This window comes from Balaenoptera physalus (assembly GCF_965194825.1).
Source record: "Balaenoptera physalus genome assembly, chromosome: 2".
Classification (NCBI taxonomy): domain Eukaryota; kingdom Metazoa; phylum Chordata; class Mammalia; order Artiodactyla; family Balaenopteridae; genus Balaenoptera; species Balaenoptera physalus.
Genome location: NC_138883.1, coordinates 54,706,485 through 54,721,844, shown reverse-complemented (window position 1 = coordinate 54,721,844; position 15,360 = coordinate 54,706,485). Strand labels below are relative to the sequence as shown.

At 34.2% G+C, this 15,360-nt stretch overlaps 1 protein-coding gene across 3 annotated transcripts in view; it reads left to right on the top strand.

The window, feature by feature from the left end:
* Positions 1-15,360, top strand: part of TOGARAM1 (TOG array regulator of axonemal microtubules 1) — an 85,992-nt gene that overhangs the window by 63,976 nt on the left and 6,656 nt on the right. For 2 of the 3 annotated variants that reach the window (XM_082452029.1, XM_082452030.1), the window contains exons 13-17: positions 1,818-1,923; positions 2,224-2,459; positions 2,866-3,024; positions 5,835-5,961; positions 7,183-7,301. In XM_082452029.1, the coding sequence (XP_082308155.1) occupies positions 1,818-1,923; positions 2,224-2,459; positions 2,866-3,024; positions 5,835-5,961; positions 7,183-7,301 (747 nt within the window). Of the gene's footprint in view, positions 1-1,817; positions 1,924-2,223; positions 2,460-2,865; positions 3,025-3,220; positions 3,344-5,834; positions 5,962-7,182; positions 7,302-15,360 lie in introns of those variants that run through there. The other variant, XM_082452031.1, reaches the window with a different exon arrangement.

The following is a 15,360-nucleotide window of genomic DNA, read 5'->3' as shown; positions in this document are numbered from 1 at the left end:
AAAGCGGGCTCTTGGAGAAGATAAATAAAATTGATAAACCTCTAGTCAGACTGATGAAGAAAAAAGAGAAGAAACAGATTACTACATCAGGAATGAGAGAAGGAACGTCACTACTGATCATACAGCTATTAAACAAATAATAAAGGAATATGATAAACAGCTTTATGCCCATAAATTGGACAACTTAGTGAAATGCACAGATTCCTTGAAAGACAGAATCTACCAAAACTCACTCAAAAAGAAGTAGATAATCTATATAACCCAATATCTATTGAGGAAATTGAATTTGAGTTTCTTTCCCACAAAGAAAACTCCATGCTTGGATGGTTTCACTAGTGAATTATACCAAACATTTAGGAAAGAAATCAGTTCTATACAAACTTCTAGAACATTGAAGAGGCTGGTATACTTCCCATCTCATTCTTTGAAACCAGTATACCCTGATGTCAAAACCATGCAGATGCATGTTTCACATGAACTTGAAAAGAATCTGCATTCTGAAGTTGTTTGTAGTGTTCTATAAAGGTTAAGAAGATCAAGTTGGTTGGTAGTGGCTGATAGTGTTAAGTTTTCTGTATCCTTACTGATTTCCTGTTTATTTGTTCCATCAGTTACTGGGCTTTTGCAATCTCCAACTATAGTTTAAGATTTGTATATTCCTCCTTAAATTAAGTTGATTTTTTGTCAGTTTCTTTTTAGCACTTAAATTTTGTTCTGTGGGTTTCTGGCTTGCATATTTCTGAGCTAAAGTCTTTTATCATTGTTATCTTTGTTCTCCTGCATGTAATTTGCCCTTTTTTCTATGGCTGCTTTTAAGAATATTCCCTTCAACATTCTTTTTAGTAATTTGATAATGATGTTCCATTTTGTGTTTATTTTATGGTTATCCTTTTTAGGATTTGTTCTTGGATCTGAGAATTTATAGCTTTGATCAAAAAATTTCAGCCACTATTTCTTAATTTCTTTTTCTGCTTTCCTCTCTCTTAACTCCAATTTCTGTTATTTACTTTGTATACAGAATCTGGTTGTTTATGCATCTGAATGGTAACTGTAACAGTTTTGTGCTTAACCAAAAAATGAAAATATTGAACCAGACAGCTATTAAATAGGTTTACTCTTGCCAGCTTGGAATCTTAGGTCTTTTCTCCCTATTTTCCATAACTTATTCAGGGGATTTAAATGCTTAGAAAAATAACCACCATCAATATTACCAACTAAGGAAACTCAGCTTACATTTTTCAAACATATAAGATGGAAACCATCAAGTTTAAAATGTTATATCCCAATCCCACTTGAATCTACCCTGTTGTTGTTAGTATTCACCTACACTTCATCTGGCTCATTAGGTAAGATAATGAAAAAGAAATACAAGTTACAGAAACATCTGTTGATGGTTTTCTGCACTTGGATTATATACTCACCAACAAAGTAATACGTAGTTACTTAATCTCCTTCCATTTTTGTTTTACTGATTCCCTCACATTTTATTTGCCATTCCTTTCCCTTCTGTGCTCTAAAAAGAATATGACATTCTTACTGGTGGAGAAATGTTCCTTTTTATTTACAAAGCATGAACTTAGTTTGACTGTCAATAGTGGTTTTGGCTCTTAAAAAGTGTTCTGAATCATGAAAGAGAACTATAGGAGTGAACAAAACTTTCCATATCTTTTTATTTGAGCTTCCTACATGATAAGGGAAAATACTCAGAGTCTCCTCGTTGGCAGTATTCCATACACACAAAAGAAGAAATCTGAGATCCTGTTCCAGTTGAGCCCCATTTAATGCATGATTTTGTTGTTTCTTTCTTTTTCCCATAGGGAGAAGAAAATTGAGGGACTGAACTTTATTAGATGCTTAGCTGCTTTTCATTCTGAAATATTGAACACAAAGTTGCATGAAACAAATTTTGCAGTAGTTCAAGAGGTAATCCTATTTTTCAGCTGAGTTAAGGATTGTTTGAATAACAAAGTATAAATACGCCACATTTATTTGACCTTAAAAAAGAAAAGCTGTACTAAATGAAATCAGTAGGCTTGTATGTAAAGTAACTCATGCCTTACTTTGCCACATTTGAAAAAATTTATAAAATGTTGGGTTTTTTAGGAAATAATATAATACATATTTAAAGCACGTTACTTTGATAGTAAATTTGGTTTCAAAGTCATTATTACTGATTTTCTTTCAGAATTTCAGCAAAATGTACATTTTGGAAATTTTTTTTAGGTGAAAAATTTACGCTCTGGAGTTTCTCGTGCTGCTGTGGTTTGTTTAAGTGATCTTTTCACTTACCTGAAAAAGAGCATGGATCAAGAACTAGATAATACAGTAAAAGTTTTGTTGCATAAATCAGGAGAATCAAATACATTTATAAGAGAAGATGTTGACAAGGCATTGAGAGCTATGATCACTAATGTAACTCCTGCACGTGCAGTTGTTTCTCTTATCAACGGAGGACAAAGGTAATGTTCAAAATAATCTGGACATGTCCTTAAACTAAAAATACAGTTGCTTGTAATCTGGGGTATAGAAAAAAAGCAAGCAAATTTCAATGTTATTTCAGTCAAAAAACATGTATTAAATAATTCCTATGTGATAAACGTCATATTAGGTACTAAGCATACAGAGGATAATAATATTGTTATTCTAATGTTACTTACATTCATACATCTGGAGCTAAATAAATGTCAGTGATTATGAGTTTTGTTTTTAACTTCTTGGAGAGGGATAGCTAATGCAAATAATTTGTCATTTTAGCCTGCAAGGATGATTGTTGAGGCTTAGGAGTAATCATTTGACTTTTAAGGTATATCTTTGAAAAATTGTTTATACATCAACTCTATTTTAAGTGACCACGTTTCCCTGTAGCCATTTACACATTGCGGTAAGAAGATGTGCAGCCCAGCACTTATCAGACGTAGTAAAATTTATGGAACCAGAACGTATTTTATCTGGAACAAAGGATATGGCTGACCGTATATTACCAGCTGCTGCTAAATTTGCTCAGGACAGCTCACCAGAAACCAGGTGAGTAGCTGCTAATAGTATTTGCTGAATCTCTTACTATAAGGGCTTAAATGTAGAAACAAAGGCTAAAGAAGAATGAACATTTTTCTAAATGGAAAAGTGGGATTCCCCAGGGATTAGCGCTGGGGGATGATCTTATTTAACCAATTTGTAAATGGTCTTGAGGGAGTGCACAGTGAATTCTCCAAATTTACAGATGACACTACATACTTCTGGGTAGTGAGATGCCGTGTCACAGGGAGGATCTGCATGAAAACGGCACAAGACTGTATGAGTGGGCAGAAATGTGGCTGAAGAACTTCATTGTGGGCAAATGTAAGGTAATGCATTTAGGGGAAAATGATATATTTTCCAAGTAGCCAGGTAAAATCAAGGAAAAATACAGGAAGCAAAATGGATAACATGAGATACGTTCACTTAGAAAATTCCATGAATTTCTGATTGCTGTCTGTACTTGAAGAACAGTTTTATGAAGGTTAAGCACAGTCAGAGAAAGATAACAAAACAATTAAGATGTGGATGGTACTCTAGCTGTAGTGCTGACAGAGGTTTGGAAGTAGTCAGAAGCCTAGGTTCAACTCCTAGCTTCAGTCACTGTCTGCCCTAAACAAGTTACTTAACCTCTGTTAACCTCTGTTTCCTTGTCTATAAGATTAGTAAGGTTGGACCAGATATTTATAATGTCCCATACAAAATCTAAAAATTATGGCAGTTATATATGAACATAGATTAAAGGAAGAAGGTAGGATCCTGACTTCATGGAGACTAAAAAGTAAAGAAGGATATCAAACTTTTAACATTTTAAGACAAAGATATTCAGTACTTTAGGTAACTACAGTTAATCTTGTGGAAGCCATTATGCCAAAAGCTAACATAGAAAGTAAATATATTCATTTTCTGTTACTGCATAACAAATAACCACAAACATAGTGATTTTAGATTTCTAAAAACACAAATTTTTTTAGCTTACCGTTCTTAGGTTAGAAGTCTGGCATGCTCAACTGGGGTCTCTGCTTAGGGTTTCACAAGGCTGAAATCAAGGTAATAACAGTGCTGGGCTCTTATCTAGAGGCTCTATAGACAAATCTGCTTACAAACTCATTCAGGTTTTTGACCAAATTCAGTTTCTTGTGATTATAGGACTGAGGTCCCTGTTTCCTTGCTGGCTGTCAGTCAGGGTCCTCTCTCAGCTCCCTTAAGGCCACCTGAATTCCTTCTCACACAACCCACTCCATCTTCAAGCCAGCAGCAGCAAGTTGAATCCCTCTCATGCTTGGAATCTCTTTGACTTCTTTTTCTTCTACCAGCCACAGAAAGTTCTCTGCATTTAAGGGTTCATGTGATTAGATTAGGTTCACCCAGATAATCCCCCTATCTTAAAGTCAACTGTACCATATAACATAATCCTGGAAGTTATATCTCATCATATTCATAAATTGTAGGAATTAGAGCAGGACATCTTTGGGGGAACCATTTTAGAAGTTCTGCATACTACAGTAAAGTTCAAAACAACTTAGGAGGGCTGGATCATAAAAGACTAGTTAGGAACAAAATAAAATTTACAATAGTTGTTTTGTGTACATCTTAACCTTTCCTTAATGGCATAGTAATTTTTCTAATCCATTTTGTCATTTCTTAGATTATTTGAAATTTTAAAATTACAAAATAATTACAACTTTCCAGTTTTAGTATTTCTTACACTTTGTGTCCCTTTTGCATGTTTACTTGTTTGCTTTAGCCATTCTCATATCATTAAGGCCTATGATAGACCTACAGTCCTTAACATTCTGGGATAAACTTTAGAGTCACCTTTGAAACTATAACTGATTAGGAGCTACTTATCCGGGTGTTGACCTTATTCTGGTTGTGGGGCAAGAAAAGTAATTTTTATTCTCTGTTATTACGTCCCTTTCTGTAATTTCATTACATTTGAAGGAGTCTGGTTGATATAAATGATGCTGAGATCATCCTATTCATCTCCCCCACAAAAGCCTTGCCTTCCCTGGTTCTTCTAGTAGCGTAATTCCAAGTTGTAGGTAAAAGTATAACTGTAATTATTTTAGGGCCAAGCCTCCTTGAAGAATAATAATGTATTTTTATTATGAGGTACTATACCGACCACCCCATCCAAAAATATCTCCAGTATGCACTTCCACCATATCATTTACCATTAGAATGATATCTTGGCTTAAGGTATTATCCTAAAAGAATTATTTTAAAATTCATATAGCATAAAAAACCTAGTTTGGAGAACATTAGACATTCATTAATATATCAGCCACGATTTACCAACTAACTTTGGTTGTATTTTAAGTAGCAAAGGATAGGTTTTTGAAGAATTGAAACCCAGGTAAGTTTTGGCAGGAAAAGGAAAAGAGAGAGGGTCAGAAATACAGAACCTTTGGAAGGTTGTCTCAGGCCAGAACATCTGGCCAGCAGGTGACCAGCAAAAGGTCACCGGGCAAGGAGCTCAGGACAAAGACACACTTCTCTTAATTCACAGTTCTGCCAAATGCCAGCCTTGATATGGACCCTCGGGTGCCTGAAAAATAGAGTCAGAGCTTTTGGCTCTGATCTGACACATAGCTAAAAGATTTGAAGCCATGTTTTTTTAAAGATGGGTGACAAGAGAATGCTGTACTCTCTAATCCAGTTAGTGTAACTACATTTCAATGGCTTATTTAAAATAGAGATGATAATCTTGATGTTGATAGGTTTTTTCTATTGGGAAAAAAAAATTGTATCTAAGGACAGAAACTGAGCTTGTTAAGATTTATAGAATTATTTACATAGTTCTTAAATATCCATAGGTATTATGGCCGAAAGATGCTTTTCCTCATGATGTGTCATCCTAACTTTGATAAAATGCTTGAAAAGTATGTCCCATCTAAAGATTTGCCATATATTAAGGAATCTGTTAAAAGCTTACGGCAAAAGGTATGTAGAAGAAGTTTATTTTATAAACAACTTTAAAAACAAAGTTCATTTGCTGAGGGAGGTAAAAGATAGAAATAATTACTTCTTTGATTATTTCTGTTAACCAATAGTAACATTTCAACAACTGCAGTACTGAGTAGACATTCATAGTGTCAGTAGATGTTTATTGAACAGAAGCTTGATATTTGGTAGAATGTAGTGTGGTTTATTGGAATTACAAGACAGGTTTGAATCACAACTCAGAATTAGCAACTATATAATCTTAGGCACATCACTTCATTTCTTTAACCCAGAATTTTTATTTTTATAAAATGAGGATAGTGATGTTTATTACAGTTGATTCCTACTTTATTTACCTTGTACGTTCCACCGTTAGAGCTCCTACTACACTGTGGAGTGTTGATAAGGAGATCCTTGAGTGGAAGCCCCATGTCTTATATATTATGACAGATAATGGGGATTCAAAAATGTCTGTAAAATGAGTGACTGAGGGAATATCAAGTGAAATGAAATGTGAAAAGTGTCTTATAAAAAAGTAATCTGTTTACATATTATTTTTTGCAAAAATGTGCTTAATTTAATAATGCAGAATTTTTCTGTGGTAATTTATATTATTCCTCTCTGATAAGCTTAGGCAAAGGATTCATTTATGAAGGGATACTACTTCAAATATGTATTGTGGTAAACATTTTAGAGCATTTTTTTCTTCCTATTGATATTAAAGATTTCAGCTTAATTCATATAAAATTTATCAAAATAACCATGCAAAAAGATTATCTTACTAAAATGAGGCAGATTATATCTGTGAGTTATTTCAAGTACAAGTATCAGGAAAAAAAAGAGGTTTTAAATAGTTCTTTCAAAATGTTTATTTTCATACTAGTGTTGCATAGGAATTCATTGTTTATATAATGTGTTCATATTTTCTGTATAGATTTTAAGCTTGAAGAAGAGTAGTTACAAAACATAGATGTTAAGTTTTTCATTTAAACAGTTTTACCAAGCCAATATCATTTCCTAGTAGTTGGGTACATATTTTGTTAATTTACTACTAATTACAAGATAGTTTATATATCTGAAACCCTTTAAAGCACAAGTATAGCAGATTATTAAAATGCTTTCAACCATAAGAGATCAACAATGACTGCTATGAAAATTCCATTGTACACATTCTTTCACTTTACAAGTTTTAAGACTTTTATTACACTGCCTTTCTTATAGGGTTTGGGAGAGATACCACTAGATACTCCTTCAGCAAAAGGAAGACGATCTCATACTGGCAGTGTCGGAAATACAAGATCATCATCTGTTTCTAGAGATGCTTTCAATTCAGCTGAAAGGTAGAATCATTTGCTAGTCCACATTATTGCAGAAATTACTCCCTAATAGTGATGATAGTCTATTTGAATGTTTTCATGAACTATCCCAGGGGTATTTGTCAAAATTTAATGGAGTTTTAAAAGTTGGTAAGTTGGTAAGGACTTAGAAAGTGTGAGGTAATTAGATCTAATAAGGTAATTGTATATTCACAGCAACTTGCTTTTACATGAACTAAACATTAGTAAAACTTTAGTATTATTGAACTTGTCAGTAGTCGGCCAGTGTTGGACAACTCTGATTAATTTTTTCAATTTATAGGCTTTACTTTCCCCCCTTGATTATAAAAGTAATACATAATTATGGTTAAGGGGGAGAAAAACTTGAGAAAATACAAACATTAAAAGAACTTAACTGGGGAGGGTGGTGGTGGGGTGAGTTGGGAGATTGGGATTGACATATATACAGTAATATGTATAAAATAGATAACCAAAAAGAACCTGCTGTATAAAAAATAAAATTAAAAAAAATAAAAATAAAAATAAGAGGAAAAAAAAGTAAGTGAAAAGAGTGGATATGTGTATATGTATAACTGATAAACTTTTCTATACAGCAGAAATTAATGCAACATTGTAAATCAACTATACTTTAATAAAAATTTAAAATAAAAAAAAAAAAGAATTTAACCAATCACCTATGATATCACCAACCAGGAAAAAAAGCTACTCTTAAAATTTTTATAAATATAATTGCATATGTAATTGCATAACCTGTTTAAGCCATTTAGCTATATTTAATAGATTGATTATATAACTTCTAAAAATCTTTCAGAATTATTATGATCTCTTTGGTATGTTCTTTTTTTTAATTTATTTATTTATATTTATATTTATTTTTGGCTGTGTTGGGTCTCTGTTTCTGTGCAAGGGCTTTCTCTAGTTGCAGCAAGAGGGGGCCACTCTTCATCGCGGTGCGCAGGCCTCTCACTATCGTGGCCTCTCTTGTTGGGAGCACAGGCTCCAGATGCGCAGGCTCAGTAGTTGTGGCTCACGGGCCTAGTGGCTCCGCGGCATGTGGGATCTTCCCAGACCAGGGCTCGAATCCGTGTCCCCTGCATTGGCAGGCAGGCTCTCAACCACTGCGCCACCAGGGAAGCCCCTCTTTGGTATGTTTTAAAATATATTTTAAACATTACTTTAAAAATTATATGAGTAGATACATAGGTATCTTTAATATTTTCTGTATTTGTGTATCTCTGGATAATAAATTTTACAAAAAATAAAAATCCATGGACTTTTGGACCTTTGTTTTTCAAAGTATACTTCACAGAGGGATGTGTAATGTACAACATGATAAATATAATTAATGCGGCTGTATGTTATATATGAAAGTAAATCCTAAGAGTTCTCATCACAAGGAAAAAAGTTATTTATTAAAAACATTTTTTTTCTGTTTCTTTAGGTGCAACTAAACTTATTGTGATAATCACTTCATGAGATATGCAAATCATATCATTATGCTGTATACCTTAAACTTACACAGTACTGTATATCAATTATATCTCAATAAAATTGGAAGAAAAAAAAAGTGTGGGAGAAACAAAGGCTTGCTTAGACGAAAAATGAGGGAATTTGTTTCCATTAGACTTGCTTTGCAAGAAATGTTAAAAGAGTTCTTTAGAGGAAATAAAATACTATAGGAACTAGGTTGCTTCCAGAGCAGAGACTGTGTATGCCACTTTATTCTATAGCTTGGAAGGACCAAACCACTGTGGGGCGAAAGTCTCAAAACAAAATGTGAGAGAAGATGTGTATTTATGTTTCTTTTAATTATTTTAGAATGAATTATTATTTAATTTATGAGGACTCTAGAGGAAATCGCTGACTTCTTCATGCAGTAAATAGGGCCTACTTCCAGTACCTTACCAATGAGGGCCTCATTTCACCTGCCACCTCAGCTCTTTTCTCCTCCTCAATACCCTTCTCAGTCTGATTGACTTCATTAGTCTGCGGGCCCTTTTTACCCCATTTCTTGCCTCCTAGAGTCCTGCTTTTCTTCAGTTGGTCACTTTTCTCACTGCACTTTAGCTCCCTTCTTCTCTCATGGCATCTTCACCTCCATGTCCAAGGCCTCAGTTCCTCTGTGCTGGGTTTTCTCTGCATGGAGTATGGCCTTCTATAGCTGTTGTTCAAGTCTTCTATACCCTAACTGATTTTCTGTCTACTTGTTCTATTAATTGCTAAGATAGGAGTATTAATATCTCCAACTGTAGTGGATTTTTTTATTTATACTTTAAGTTCTGTCATTTTTTGCTTTATGTATTTTGATGCAATGTGCTTATTTATGTTCAGGTATTTAGGATAGTTGTGACTTTTTGGTGAAACGACCTTTTTATCCTTATGAAGTCTCTCACTTTATCTCTGATAATATTCTTTTTCCTGAAGTCTACTCTGTCTGGTATTAACCATTTTATTGTAATGGTTTACATGATATGTCTTTTTTTTTTAATAACAGTGTTGTGGAGATGTAATTCATATAACACATAATTCACCTATTTAAAGTATACAATTTAATGTTTTTTGTATATTCACTGAGTTGTGCAGCCATCATTACAGTCAATTTTAGAACATTTTCATCACCTCTAAAAGAAATCCCATGCTCATTAATAGTCACTATCATTTCCCTACAACTCTCCCATTCCAAGCCCTAGGCAATATGCTTTCTGTTTCTATGGATTTGCATATTCTGGGCATTTCATACAGATGGAATCATATGATATGTGGTCTTTTGTGACTGATTTCTTAGACTTGGCATTATGTTTTTAAGCTTCATCCAAGTTGTAGCATATATAGGTACCTCATTCGTTTTTACAACTAAATAATATTCCATCGTATGGATACGCTACATTTTGTTTATCCATTCATTAGTTGATGGATATTTGGGTTTTGTTGTGGACATGTTTGCAATCCTCTTGGGTATAAGGAGTGGAATTGCTGGGTAGTATGATAACTGTGTTTAAACTTTTGAAGAACTGTCAGACTGTTTTCCAAAGTGGCTCCATTTTACAGTCCCACCAGCAATAGTAAGAGGGTTCCAATTTCACCACACCCTCATCAATACTTGTTATTTTCCAAGTAGGTGTAAACTGGTTTCTTATTTGACAAAGATTCTCTCTTTGACAAACTTTAGACAGCCTCCTCTGAGCCCTCTTTTACACCAGGCCTTATCCTCGGGCCATGTCTTTGGCCTGCCTAAGCTAGTCTTAGTTAAGAATCCTGCTAAGTCATTTCCTTCCTACCCCTTCATACCTGATCACCCTTGATAACTGAGCAGGTTCCTCATCCTCCACCTTTGATATGTAAGTATCTGGCTTGTCTTCAGCAAAAATCTTGTTAGACCAGCTTAGCAAGAAACCCCCTACTCTTAGTAATCTTCCATCCACTGACCCTCTCAATCTTGGCTATAAATCCCCAGTTATCAAGTTCCAGAATAAATTTTCTTATTTTTCTTTTTCTTTTATGGTTTTCACTTCCATTTCCTAGTATATATTTTTTAAAGTATGTTTTTTGTAGATCGTATATGATTAGGTCTTGCTTTTTTATCCAATCTAACAATCTCTGCCTTTTAATTGGGGTGTTTGACCATTTATATTTGATGTTATTGTTCATATGGTTGGGTTTAGGCCTATCATCTTAATATTATTTTTCATTCTGTCCTATACTTTCTGCTTCATTTTTCCTCTTTTCCTGCCTTCTTTTGAATTGATTGAGGGGTATGTGTATGTGTTTGTTTTTATATTCCATTTATCTCCTTATTTCTTTTTCTTTTTAAGTGGTTGATCTAGGCTTTGTAATATACATATTTTATAATACACATTTTTATCTTCTCATAGTCTACTTTCAAATAATATTAGACTACTATAGGTATAATGTAAGAACTTTACAACAGTATACTTTCATTCCTCCCCTTTCATCTTTTATGCTATTTTTGTCATGCATTTAACTTCTACATACTATAATCCCCACAATACATTATTGTAATATTTGCTTTGAATAGTCTATATATTGTATAATTGATAATGTTGCCGTGAACTATGTTCATTCATTCTTTTTTTCCCCAATTTTATTGAGATACAATTGAAATATAACATTGTATTAGTTTAAGGTATACAGCATAATGATTTAATGTGTAAATATATTGTGAAATGATTACCACAATAATAAATTTAGTTAACATCCATCACCTCACATAGTTACAATTTCTTTTTCTTTTGCTGAGAAATTTTAAGACCTACTCTCTTAGCAACTTTCAAGTCTACACTATTGTCACCATACTGTACTTTACATCTCCAGAACTCATTTATCTTACAACTGGAAATTTTTATCTTTTGACTCTCCTCACCCATTTTGCCCACCCTTTAACCCCTGCCTCTGGCAACCACCAATCTGTTCTCTGTATCTATGAGTTTGTTTTTTTAGATTTAAGTGAGATCATACAGTATTTGTCTTTCTCTGACTTATTTCACTTAGCATAATGCCCTCAAGATCTATTCATGTTGTCACAAGCAGCAAGACTTCCCTGCTTTCTAGGGCTGAATGTATATGTATATACCACATTTTCTTTATTCATTCATCTGTCAGTGGACACTTAGGTTGTTTCCATGTCTTGGCTATGGTAAATAATGCTGCAGTGAACATGAGGGTGCAGATGTATTTTAGAGATAGTGATTTCATTTCCTTAGGATATATTAATCAGAAACGGAGTTCCTGAATTATATGGTAGTTTTTTTGTTTTTTGTTTTTAAAGACCCTGGTGAGGCATAGTTAGAGGCCTCCTCACCCAGTTGTCATCTTCCAAAACAGTGAGTGGCTGCCTCACTCCCTTTCCCGCACTTGGAGTTTTTCATGGTAGTTCTTTTTTTAATTTTTTTGAGGAACCTCCATACTATTTTCCATAGTGGCTGCACCAATTTACATTCCCACCAAGAGTGCACAGGGGTCCCTTTTCTCCACATCCTCACCAATACTTGTTATTTCTTGTCTTTTTGATTGTAGCCATTCCAGCAGGTGTGAGATAATATCTCACTGTGGTTTTGATTGCATTTCCCTGATGATCAATGATGTTGAGCACCTTTTCATGTACCTGTTGGCCATTTGTGTCTTCTTTGGAAAAATGTCTACTCAGTTCCTCTGCCTATTTTTTAATCAGGTTGTTTGTTTTTTTGCCATTGAATTGTATGAGTGCCTCTTATACTTTGGATATTAGCCCCTTATCAGATATATGATTTGCAAATATTTTCTCCCATTCTGTAAGTTGCATTTTAATTTTGTTGACGGTTTCTTTCGCTGCGCAGAAGCTCTTTAGTTTGATGTAGTCCCACTTGTTTGTTTTTACTTTTGTTGCCTTACTTTTGTTGTAAAATCCAAAAAATAATTGTCAAGACCGATGTCAAGGAGCTTATCCTCTATGTTTTCTACTAGGAATTCTATGGTTTCAGGTCTTACATTCAAGTCTTTAACACATTTGCGTTGATTTTTGTGTATGGTGTAAAGTAGGGGTCCAGTTTCACTGTTTTGCATGTGGCTGTTTGGTTTTCACAGCACCATTTAAAAGACTGTCCTTTCCCATTGTATATTCTTGGTTCCTTTATCATAAATTAATTGACCATATATCATAAATTAATTGTGTGTTTATTTCTAGGCTCTACTTTGTTCCATTAATCTATGGGTCCGTTTTAATACTAGTACCGTACTGTTTTGATTACTACAGCTTTGCAATATAGTTTGAAATCAGGAAGCATGATGCCTCCAGTTTTGTTCTTTCTCAAGATTGCTTTAGCTAATCGGGCTTTAGTGGTTACATTCAAATTTTAGAATTATTTGTTCTAATTTTGTGAAAAATACCATTGGTATTTCGATAGGGATTGCATTGAATCTGTAAATTGCCTTTGAGTAGTATGGTCATTTTAATAATCTTAATTCTTCCAATCCATGAGCATGGAATGTCTTCCATTTATTTGTGTCTTCTTCAATTTCTTTCATTTTGAGTGTGGAGCTCTTTCACCTCCTTGGTTAAATTTATTTCTAGGTATTTTATTCTTTTTGATGCATTTATAAATGAGATGGTTTTCTTAATTTCTTTTTCAGATAGTTGGTTGTTAGTATATAGAAATGCAACTGATTTTTGTATGTGAATTTTGTATCCTGCAACCTTACTGAATTTTTCATTAGTTCTAACATTTTTTGGTGACATCTTTAGAGTTTTTTTATATAAAATATTATAACATCTGGAAATAGAAATAATTTTACTTCTTTCTTTCCAATTTGGATGCCTTTTATTTCTTTTTCTTGATTAATTGCTCTGGCTTGGACTTCCAATACTATGTTGAATAAGAATGGAAAGAGTAGGCATCCCTGTTTTGTTCCTGAGATTAAAGGAAAAGCTTTCAACCCTTCACTGTTGTATGATGTTGTGGGCTTGTCATATATGGCCTTTATTATCTTGAGTTATGTTCCCTCTATACCCAAATTGTGGAGAGTTTTAATCGTGAATGGAAGTTGAATTTTCCAGATGCTTTTTCTGCATCTATTGAGGTGATCATATGATTTTTATCCTTCATGTTGTTAATGTGATATATTACATTGATTGACTGGTGGATGTGGAACCATCCTTGCATCCCTGGAATGAATCCTATTTGGGTCATTGTCTATAATTCTTTTAATGTATTGTTATATTCGGTTTGCTAATATATTTTTGAGAATTTTTCCATCTATGATTTATGATCGTTTTTAATGTCTTCTCTTTTTTATAAATTTTATTAATGTTAATATACCTAGTGAGTTTCTCCTTTTGACTGTTATTCCATCTTTTCCCCCTAAAGTATATTAAGTGTTATTTCACTATCAAATCTATCCTGTTTTCAACAACAACAAAAAACTATCTTTAAAGATAGGTTTCAATAGTTCAGTGGCTTCTTGATGTGTTCTTCTGTTATTTGACTTTTATATATCATATAGTTCTTAGTTTAAATATAAATTTAATTCTGTTTTTCTCATTGTATAGAATTAATTACCTCACAGATTAACGTCAGATTAATTTATGTAAACAAATTAAAAATAATGGATAAATACATCTAGGTTCTACATTTTAAATCTTCATCCTGGGATTTCCGTGGTGGTCCAGTGGTTAAGACTACATGCTTCCACTGCAAGGGGTGAAGTTTCCTTCCCTGGTCAGTGAAGATCCCCCATGCCGCAGGGTGCAGGCAAAAAAAAAAAAAATCATCATCCTGAGTCCACTTTCAGGATGATTCTGAGCCATTCATTAATCATTGCTCTTAAGATGACTTTAGGGAATTCCCTGGCAGTCCAGTGGTTAGGACTCGGCACTTTCACTTCTGAGGGCATGGGTTCAGTCCCTGGTTGGGAAACTAAGATCCCCTAAGACATGTGGTGTAGCAAAAAAACAAAAAACAAAAAAAGATGACTTTAATGCCGATTTTAATACTGCTAGTCCAACAAATGGTGGTAACTAGAAATTGTTACCATTGTCTTTAAGACCTTGACTCTAACCAGTTTATGTCGTGTCCTTGGTGGCTGTCATTCTTTTAAAGGTGTGCCTTGCCCTGTCAATTTGTATGACTCTAATTTCAAAGGGATCATCATCTGTCACATTGTCACTCCTTTTTTATTTTTTCTCATAATTTACATGTGCAAAGTCACAGAGCTGTTAGGTACCAGAGCCAAGATTCAGAGGCCAACACATGTTTTTACTTTTGTTTTTGTTTTTTAATATTTATTTATTTTCCTTATTTTTTAGCTGCATTGGGTCTTAGTTGCAGCACATGGGATCTTCGTTGAGGGATGCGGGATCTTTTGTTACAGTGCGTGGTCTCTTCGTTGTGGTGCTCGGGTTCTCTCTAGTTGTGACATGTGGGCTTCTGTCTAGTTGTGGCATGAGGGCTGCAGAGCGCATGGGCTCTGTAGTTTGCGGCACACGGGCTCTGACATTGAGGCGCGCAAGCTCAATAGTTGTGGCGAGCGGGCTTAGTTGCCCTGCGGCATGTGGGATCTTAGTTCCCCC